Source organism: Lepisosteus oculatus, chromosome 8 (genome assembly GCF_040954835.1).
Source record: "Lepisosteus oculatus isolate fLepOcu1 chromosome 8, fLepOcu1.hap2, whole genome shotgun sequence".
Taxonomy (NCBI): Eukaryota; Metazoa; Chordata; class Actinopteri; order Semionotiformes; family Lepisosteidae; genus Lepisosteus; species Lepisosteus oculatus.
The window spans coordinates 3,428,573-3,439,028 of record NC_090703.1 but is presented as its reverse complement, the minus strand read 5'-3'; the positions used below and the strand labels follow the sequence as shown (position 1 = coordinate 3,439,028).

Genomic DNA, 10,456 nt, shown 5'->3' with positions numbered 1-10,456 from the left:
TTCTTCCTTCCTGTGGTACCTTAATTACGTTTCTTAATTAATCCTTCTTTTACTTTAAAGGCATCCTAGGATATCACAGTCTGGGAACAGACACTTTTTAAATAAGAGGTGTGAAATGAAAATGATTTCTATTTTTACAAATAGAATATTTCACTTTTTTGGGGACAATATAATATTGTATATCTGAGTTAGGCCCTTGAAAAGAAAGAGCTGTTAGTGGGAACTGGTAGTTTGTAATAACAATTTTAGTCCTGTATTCACATAATCAGCATGAACTGGAGGGGGATTTAGATTTGGAGCCTAAAAAGAAGAAGAGATGAGTGCTCTTCACACTTGTCTCCCGAAGCACCACCACTGTGCGATGTGCCTGCAGCAAGAGAACAGGATCTCACTGGATTCCAAAACTATCTGCAATTCAAATAGGAAATAAATTGCAAAGTACAATTCCATGTCCCCTGGAAGTCTGCTGTGAAACTAGGGGAAGCCCTGGATAAGGGATTCAGACTTCAAGTACTTGAAATCTCTGCTATGAAATTACTTTGTGGGGATTTGCAAGAAGCCAGGAGCAACAGTGTTTCAGAGTGCTCTCTATTCAATTATAATTGATCGAACTGGGATCTAAATAAATGCCTCATATTTGTTTAAAACGTCTCTCTTCATGGATTTCCTGCAGAAAAACAGACATAAAGCTTAAGTATAATTTACTTTGTTACTTTGTTATATCATGCTCTTAGTATTGATGTGCTTTCTTTCTTGGGTCTCAACACTAGAAACATACACCCTCTCTTGACCTATTTGTCTGCCTTACAAATTGGTAAAAACACAACAATGGTTGGCAATAAAAAATAAGGTAATACCCAGTTCTTTCCAGTTTAGATCAATATAAGTCCTGTGAAAGATTTGGATTAATTAATGACAATATTGATACCTAATTCTGGGAAAACATCAAGAAACAAAAAACAAATACTTAGAAACCAACTCACAGTGCCAAACTCAAGAACACTTTTTTCATTAGAGTGTTATATCATCAAGGTGAGGAGTAGAGCAACGTTTTAAAAACTATATATCAAGCAATTATAAGATACCAAAGCTTGTTAAACATCTGGGCCCCGGTTGTGCAAAAATGCAGATTCATCTTTCCTTAAAATGAGCAGGATACAAAGGCATTCATTGTCTTGGCTTTAATGAAAGAGCAGTGAGAGATCAGCACTAACCTGCTGCTATGATTTCAGTCATAAGGGCTGCCTTTCTCCACCATGTATATGCGTTGAGAACCAGCTTTTATTACTGTTTCTTTACAGGCTCAATGTCGTGCATTAAATAATAAATCATTAGAAGGAACATTACAGTCTGTATTTACTATCATCTATCATGTTCCCCACAAAAACCATCTTCTTAAATTAAGAGTCAAATTGAAAAATATACAAAATGCCAGCTTTCTAATGAGTTTTTAAATGGACAGAGAGAACACTGATAGCACTGAAAGATTCTGTTGTAAATTCTAACCAACAAGGATCATGAGTGCTTGAAAAATTTTGTGTACATTTATATGCAGACGATGTAGTAAATCAACGTTTTTAATTAAATCTGTGAAATATCGTTTTGCCGTTGGTGCACCGGCAACACACAGTAATTGGGAAACATGTTCCAGGGAAAGTAGACCGATTTTCTTTCATGTCAGAAAATCTGGATTTTTTTTCCTGAAAAAAAAGTAGTCATTAGAAAACTATCAGGGTGTAATTGGAATTAATCAATAATTAAAGGAGCAATGTAAGCTCTACTCAATTAAAGTGTCTACTTAGAGTCTTAAATATGTAGTTTTACATTTGAATTTTAAATTTAATAGTGGACTTTTTCAGATTCATGTAAAACAAGTGGGAATTTTTAAGCATGACCCAGTATTCCCTGAAGATAAGGCACTAGTTTAAAGACGATGAGGATTATGATGATAAAGCACTATCTGAACCTTACTTTTTTATTAAAATCTCACTGTCCCGTTCCCCAATTACAAATACACACCTTGTAAAAAGATTACATTATTCCATGTCCTATTCTATGCTTTTAATGCATTTTTACTTTCATATTGTGTAACGGAAATCTGAAAGGTAAGATTTTTAAAATAAATGAATCTCTAGAAAGCCTGACGTGAATACAACGACATGGACTCTTTTAACATTTTCTTTCGCAATTATAAATCCGTATTTACAAGCCTGCTGCGCCTCAGCCACAACGCAGTTCATTGCAACTCAAAAAGTTCAGAAACGCAAGTTGTTAATAAAGAACTCGAGGAAACTGAAATGTGAAGGCAAACATATCTCATTATAAAATTCGTATTATACGCCATAAGGCTTCATATCCACGAAGCTCTTTAAAGTATCAGGTTTGTAGCTGCGTGCGGTATCCTTTATGACGTCATACACGAACGTTCGGAACCAAAGATTCCAAACCCGGAGCGACGCAGTTCGGCCGCATTCGGCTACGAGCTCCCGCTCGGACCGGACGCAGGGGACATGTTTCCTTTGCTCATTAAACTCGTGGTCTGTATTCTGGCGTTATTTACGCTCGACAACAGACTGTTTCAGCTCGCCGGCAGATTTCCTGCCGTCTTCAAGCTCTCCGGCCATGGCGCCCCATGCTTGGGCGTCGACCACGACTCGGCTGGCCTGTCGAGTCTACTTCGCTGGCTGGAGAAACCTCCGATTCGCCCTCCTCGCCTTGCACCGCCTGGCCTGGACCCCCCAGAACCAGGACCGGAATTACCACACGACATGAAAAAAGACACCATCTTCCAGCACCTCAACATCGGCACGGAGAGGGCGTGGCGCGTTGTCGCCTGGTGTCATCTCGTCGCTCTTCTGACTCTGTGGACAGCGACCATGGTGAGGAACTGGAGCAAACTAGACACTGCCGGGCCAGCTGGGAGGTCAGCTGCTGGTTTAGATGGTCTAATCAGTTGGGAGTTAAGAGCAGCAGCGACCGTTAGTCATGGGGAGGAATATACAATTGTGTCCTTAATTTGACGATATGTCCGCAAAATGAAAAATGAGAAGTCTTAAAATTATTATGCCTCCTTTATTATTGGGCAAAGCTTTCATGATCTGTCTGCTTATCTGTTATTACAATTGCCTCTAGTAAGAGCAGAGTTAGTAATGTTTATTTGTGTGTTGATCCGTTACCATGACTTCAGTGCCATGATGTCATGATTTCTCGTGCAATCAAAACGCCTCATCAAGTGAAGACGTCATAAGTGTGACCTTGACAACAGACGGCCTGACAGTGTGAAAATAAAAGTCAAAATAATAACAGAACTAAACTAAATATAAACATATAGTACTTATGAAAATCTGAACATGATGAAAATGAATTATGAAATTTGGTGCCGGAAACATCTTAAGCATAACTATGAAAAATAATTGCTTATTTGTACTACAGCAATTTAATAATTGCTGGACTGTATTGTCCAAAATATTTAAAACTGGTTGAGATTCTGTAAACCTTTTGAAAACAAATGCTAAATGTTTTATCCTCTCAGGATGTCTGTTAGCATCATAGAGCCTCTGAAAGTTTCTAGAAACATCCGGAGGTCACCTTGATTGCCACTGGGTATTAAAAGGGTTTGGACATAGAAGAAGAACACACAGTCCCGCCTCACTGTGGAGGGAGTCAGAGATGAGCAGTCTCTAACAGTGCTGGTGGCAGCGATGAAACACATTCAGAAGAGGTCAGCCCCAGTTTGAACTGTGGTGTCCATCATCAAGGTGCTCAAGCCCAGTTAGTGGGTCACAGTGGTCTGGGAGGACCACTGACAAGCACAGCCAATAACTGGACATTGTGACCTGCGGCTGCGTGTGTCTCCTGTGCTCTAGGACTGACTTCCTGTCTCACTCTCCTCCTCTGTGTCCACAGATCCTGGCCTTCAGAGGAAGGTTCTCCCCTGACCTCGACCCGGCGCCCTCTTGCCCCTTGGCCCCCTTACCCCCATCCTCTCTCGCCCCCAGACTGGCGGCCCCCCCATTCTACAGGTTCTACCCCTGCTGGGACCCCCCTGTCCAGTCCAGCGCCCCCAGGGTCTCTTGCTCTCCTCCCCCTCAGGCCCTGCTCTCCGTCGCCTGCCTCCTCTGCTCTGTGCGTCTCCCTCCCTGCCGCCCCGCTGCCCTGAGCTCTTCTCTCTCTCTCACCCTCTCCCTCCGCTGTGCCCTGAAGCGGCTCCAGGGGACTGTCCGCACCCCCCCCCTGTCCCGCCCTGGCCGCCCCTCTCCCCTGCTGCCCCTCCCCCCTGCGCCCTCGCGGCCTCGTTCTCTCTGCCCCCTGGCGGCTGGGGCTGTCTCACTGAGGCTGCCTCCCCTGTCCTCAGCCTTCCTGCCCCGATGCGTCCGGCTCGACCCTTTCCCTCCTCCGGCGCCCCTCCCTGACCCCGCGGTGCTCCAGAACGGCCCCCAGCTCTGCCTCTTCTCTCCGGACTGTGGGGCCCCCATGGAGTTCTGGGAGCTGGAGGGGGAGAGCGCGGAGCCCGGTCCCAGTGGGCGTGTCGAGGAGAGCAGGGCAGCGTGGGAAGGAGGCGCGAGACGGCTGGACCCCCTGAACACGGAGCTGGAAGGGCTGTGGGACGGACTGGGCTTCCTGTGGGACAGGGACAGCAGCGACCCCTGCTGGTGGAGCGTGGAAGAGTGGGAAATGGGCTGACTCACCATCTGCCTGACAGACCGAACTCTTTCACGGATTCATGGGCCTGGCTTTTGGACTGACACTTAAATTTGTTTTTATATATAACCTTAACTTTTAAGTTAACATTTAGGGAACATTTAATTCATACTTGTTTAACCTTAAAATTTCAATGAACACCTGGTTAGATTCAAGTAAAGTATTTAGTTCTAAAATGTTAATTTTGCCTCAATTATTAATTATCTTTCTTTTCAACGTCATGTGCTACTGTTTTGTGTTTAATTTTAAAAACAATAAAAACATTTTCTGTACTTTTGAATCTTTGTGTTTTTGCGGTAATACTAATAGATGGTCTGAGCTGAGTGTATTTCAGAGGTTCTGCTGAGAAGCTCTTGAGAGGCAGCCTTGAGCACTTGTGCTATTTGCTCTATTTAAGTCCTAGACAGGGGTTTCCAGTCTACCTGTCTATCTTAAACAGCTTCTTCAGTTATTTAAAAATCAGAAAAATGTTTCAATGATGCAATACATTTTTTAACGAGTCATCATTCTATGACTGTTAGCACAACCTTGCCCGCTGCTGACAATCGTGTAGAACAGAAAACTAAAAAGCCTTGCTGAATGCGTCCTTCTGGATTAACAAAAGAGCTTTGCTGGTCAACATACAATACCAGGCTGCAGGTAGACATCAGTCCGGCACTTTTAACAGGCATTCTGTGGAGGGCAGAGTATGTAAGTCAGAAAGAGCGACACCAGCCCCCCCAGTGATGATGGAGACGCAGTGCTGGATCCACTCTCTCTACTCTTGCTGTGATCAGGTTTGCACATTTTCTCAAGATTTGCCCAGAAAAGACAAGGCCAAGGAAAGAGCAGGAAGACTCTTATTCCATTAGTCTGTCAAGGTTGTGAAAACACCCACAAGCAATTGGAATGTGAGTTTGATGAAGAAACCCCATGATGACCTGCTGTATTTGGACGTGACAGAAAATTGGAGTTGACTCTCTTCCACCCACGTGCAAAGCAATGTGGGAAGTGTGTTATAAAAGGTTATGCAATGAAGAAGAAAAAAAGTGTTTAATTTCAGAGGAACTGCTTTTATTTTTTATTCTTAAAAGGCCATTCTGAAAATGCCAGCAATACTTTATGTAAGGATTTCATGGAGTCTGATAGTTCCTGGAGCTGGTCAGTTGTACTTTCTTGACCTGTGATGGTGTCATACCCCTTAGGGATGTGAATAGTATTAATAATCTGTAGCATGATTTTGCACAACGCACCCTACACCCTGCCCGCCCCAAAAACAGTGGAGCCTCCTCCACAGCCGAAATGCTGTGTTTTCCTTCTTCTTTTTTTCAGAATGGAGTAAACCTATTACTTGTTCCATCATTAAGTATGTGTTTGCTTAGGTTTGTACTTAGAATTCAGTACAAATAAACATTAAATATCTTTTTGTGGTTTTCCAAATGTAAAAAATGTATATTTTGGGTCACAATTTCCTGTAGCACTACAGAGGTGAGGTGCTTATTTATAATTAAGTCTCACCAGATGCTACATTCACAGCATTTACAGTATCAGTATATCAGCTGTATCCCTTGAAGTCCAAATTAAATTCTTATGAAACTGACAGCAATCGGAAGAGTAGAGTTCGCTTTCTGTCTTGGATATGCAATACTGGAAATTGCTTTATTCCACCAGCGGACTTGATAACTGATAGGGCGTAATGGAAACAGACTGGATCTTGATCTCTGTCAGTAAGAAGAAAACAGTGCATGCTGACAGGTGGTAGTAGTAGGCTAATACATTCGCTAAATAGAAACGATAAAATATTCAGAATTGAAAGAAGCTTCTCCACTGCATTCTCACTTTGTCGGGTCTAGATTGACAGTGCACTGCAGGGTCCTGCGCTCTCACTGGGACTGCTGAGGACAGTCACTATTCTCACGTTCAGCCTTGTCATTCAAACAACATTGCTATTGTTGCTACTTCAGAAGGATCTTTGATTTACACTTTTTTTTATAATGTGTTCTAATGTCTAATGTTTCTTTATTAGCCCTGTACAATTTCTTGCATTAGGAATTGTATCCCTACTGTTGTATCCCTACTGAAGTATAGTATGTGTACATAGATAGAGATCAGGTGCTATATATGGCCTGATGTAGATACCAATGCAAATCCTAGATAGTGCTATACTTTGAGGGATAACTGTGGTGGTCTTACTACAGTGTAGGTGTTACGTTCAGTTGGTTTTTTTTTACTCGCCTCCCATGTGGGGGTCCCTTTTTGGAAGTGGGTGTGTCCCTAAATCGGCTCTCTCTGTGGATTGGTGGAAGAGAGCGGTCCGGTTTTAAAATGGCGGTTCGGGCCGTCTGGAGAGAGAGGTAGAAGAGAGGTGGGAATAAACTACGCTGGGTTTCTGCGAGGCTGACGTTGGTTTGTAGTTTTTGGTAAACGCCAGATCTGGCGGGTTTGTTTATTTGGCTGTGGTGGGGATCGGGATTGTTGTGGCTCCTGTGTGCGGGGTTTTTTTTTGTTTGTTTGTTTTCCATGACAGCTTAGTTCAGTGTGATAAGTTAGCTTGCGGAATCTTTTCTTTGGCTTTGCCCCCCTCTTCTCGGGAGACCGGTTTAGAGGGTATCGGGTTGTAGGAAAGTGTAGTGTTTTTATTTTATTTGTGTATTTCCGTCCGTTTAATCCCTGGCTCATGTGTTAGTCCCTATTCCCTCCTAGACTGAGCCATATTGGAGATGCAGCAGTAGGCCAGAAGAATGTTGCTGGGGCAGGGAATTAAGACCGAAGGCAGCAGGTAAGTTATTATGAACAGGTTAGTTTGAAAAAAATAGGGGTCCATGTCTATAGAGTATTAGGGGTTTGTTTGCAACAAAATCAGCTGAGTGATTGTGAATACTTTGGGTATTAAGCTTTTAAATGGAATATAGGAAAGACCTCCGTCAAATAAAGATATTGTTCTGTCGGTTGTCAGAAAATCCTAAAATACACCCTCTTTCCTCTGGCCTTCTCATATATTCTGTTTTTTGAGAAATGAAATTTGCTCTATAATGATATCCTGCAGCATTACCATCCTCGTTTTAAGCCCTTCCTGGCAGTTGTCAGCTATTTATTGCTCCTGAATGGAGTTTATCTGCTGGCTCATCTGTGAGCGCTTGCACAGGGTTTTGGAATTGTGAATAATATATGTTCCCAAAAAAACGCTCTGCTGTGAGATTATCAAAATGTGACCAGAACCAGATAAGCGTTGCTTGGCATCGCGCCGTGTCGCGGAACTTTGAAGTACAGCCAGCCTCCCCGAGCACAGTCCTGCCTTTGTACAGGAAAGTCATCACAGGTGTCAGTGTCACAGGCATGTCACCATGTCCTACCCAGACTGTACTGTCTGTCTGAGTGTGCACAGGCCCTCGTTTATCTAGGCTTAGTATTACAGCAACAATAAAATAACCATGTTCAACACAAATTGGCTTATCTGAAGCGGAGACATTACGAAGTTAACAAAATTATCATCAGCTGAGCGGCTACATCAAGACAATAAGAACGTTGCATTTAATATTTGTAAATTGCATTAAAGAAATTTGAACATCACAAATTTCAGTAATGTTATGAGTTCATGTGCTACAGGAAAAATTATTTGGCAAGAATGTTGAATGACTAACGACCTGTAAATAAAACGAAATATTGAAAGAGATATCGAAAGAAGACCACAAGTTCATGTTTTCTCATTGCTGAAGACAAAAATAAATATCTTCCTTATATGTCTTACTCTGACGAAATCAAAATGTTGGCATCATTTCTTTTCAATTTAAAATGAATAAAGTATTTAGCATAGACTTTTAACCAAAGTGGAATTTTATACAGCAGGGCATTGTGCCAACGAATTGTGCTCAAACGGTACTGCAGCAGGGGCCTGTCTGTCATTTTCATCACAATTATTCACAGGGAGGTGATCAAAATTATTACTTTCTTTATAAATAACAATATATATTTATGTATAAATTGATCCTAGATAATTAACAGAATTCAAGTAAAAAAAGTAACCCAATGTGACTAATTGACAGTATACAGCAGCTAATGTGATTATTCATCCCAGGAAACACAATGTCTCAAAATCCAAATGATGAGTTTTCACCTCCGGTAGTTTTATACCAGTCAGGGCTTTGTGCTGGCCATTAGAGGAGATAGATTAAGTCTAACAAACACTGCCAGGAGTACTAACAAATCAAAAGTGTAGCAGACAACCGACACAAGAATGCGGAGTAAAAGAATAATGAAGACCAGTACATATGTACACACACAAATTACTCCTCTTAGACGCTGCTTATACAGAAGCACAGACATTTGCGTGGGTGGGTGAATGGATTACATTATGCCTTTTTTCTCTTAGAAACATCTTCTTAGCTGAATTATAATTGTGTTTCTGTCCGTCACTGTTTTTGATTATTTTTGGTACAGCACACAATGCAGAATAAATGACATGTTCTCCGGAAAGGAAAAATGACATGGATGTTTTCCTAGATGAGGATACTCATCTCCCTATTAGTATTCCTGCAGGTTATCGCAGTCCTGACCACTCTTTGATTGAAACTGGTGTACTTACGTCAAGCCCTGTGAGTTGCTGTATAAAGAGAGCAGTATTTAGGGCCTTGATCCAACAAATGGAAGGTTGTAGGCTCAAATCTGTTTTACTTTCATGCACAATGTGTACTTCTCTTATATCAGTGAAATACTCAGTTGTATAAAAGCATATAAATGTAAATCATTCTGGGTTAAAGCATCACCAAAACAAACTAATGCTAAGAAGAACAAAGCTCTATAACACAGCCTCTGAGCTTTAGCTTCGTAATTCAGCAGATGACAGACTAATTTTTGTTCCTTCACTGCAGGCTGCTGTTTTGTAATGTTATCTGTAATGTGATGTTTCCCAAGTTTTTCTGGAATTCTGTGGGCTATGTAAGTGCATGTCTTCCCTATATTCAAGAGAGATAATGTAATAACAATTTAACACAGATATTTTTCTTTTCTGTTTGGCAGACCTTAGGATTCATTAATGGAATCTGACTTGTTTCTTGTTTTGTTTTGTTTTCATAGCCTGTCAAATTCACTCGAACAATGAAGAACTGAATTGAATTCTGTATGTAAGCCCTCGACATAAGGACTTCTCTTGCGCAGTGAAAAGGCCCCACTGTGACCTTTAAGTGCTACTGTTGTAACAGGAAACTAATTGCAGCAATCCTGGTGATTAATTACCTGTACATCTCAGGGCCCACTGGCTATTCTGCCTGACTCAGGAGATTATGCTATAAAAGTGTTAGACTCATACCTTGCAGTAAAGTTAGATGAGACCAGGCTCCATGTAAAATTTAATAACTTCCTTAGATTTTGTGCTATAGTTCAAGGTTCCAGAAACATCCTCTGGCTTCTCTGAGGAAAACCATAAGAGATGCCTCTGTAACCTTCTCACCTTATGGTACTGTGTGAAGTAGTACTTTAATATTAATATGGCTTCTGGGTACTGAACTCTTAAGGAAGGATAGCCAAGGTCATTTTTCTGGTATGGGGTTTGCATACAGCCTCCTTAGTGAATCATTACAGTGGCTGACTAGATTAATTATCTGTAGGTGCTCTTGCAATTTGGAAGATCAGTACACCTCATTACTCTGTCATCTCACTACGTTTCGTCCAACGCATTACATAACTTCCGACTGGGTAAATAAGCTTAAATTGCAACTGCCTGAAGGGGGCCTATCAATAACCACCAGAAAGAAACATTTCCTTCTTGCTAAAAAAAAAC

The 10,456-nt window shown here is 41.6% G+C and overlaps 1 protein-coding gene across 1 annotated transcript; it reads left to right on the top strand.

Moving 5' to 3' along the window:
• Nucleotides 1–2,416: 2,416 nt before the first annotated feature.
• Nucleotides 2,417–4,921, top strand: LOC107077747 (uncharacterized). Its single transcript, XM_015350137.2, has 2 exons — nt 2,417–2,879; nt 3,907–4,921. Exons 1-2 carry the CDS (start codon nt 2,511–2,513, stop codon nt 4,681–4,683), a joined length of 1,146 nt encoding a protein of 381 aa, XP_015205623.2. The 5' UTR covers nt 2,417–2,510; the 3' UTR covers nt 4,684–4,921.
• Nucleotides 4,922–10,456: the final 5,535 nt, after the last annotated feature.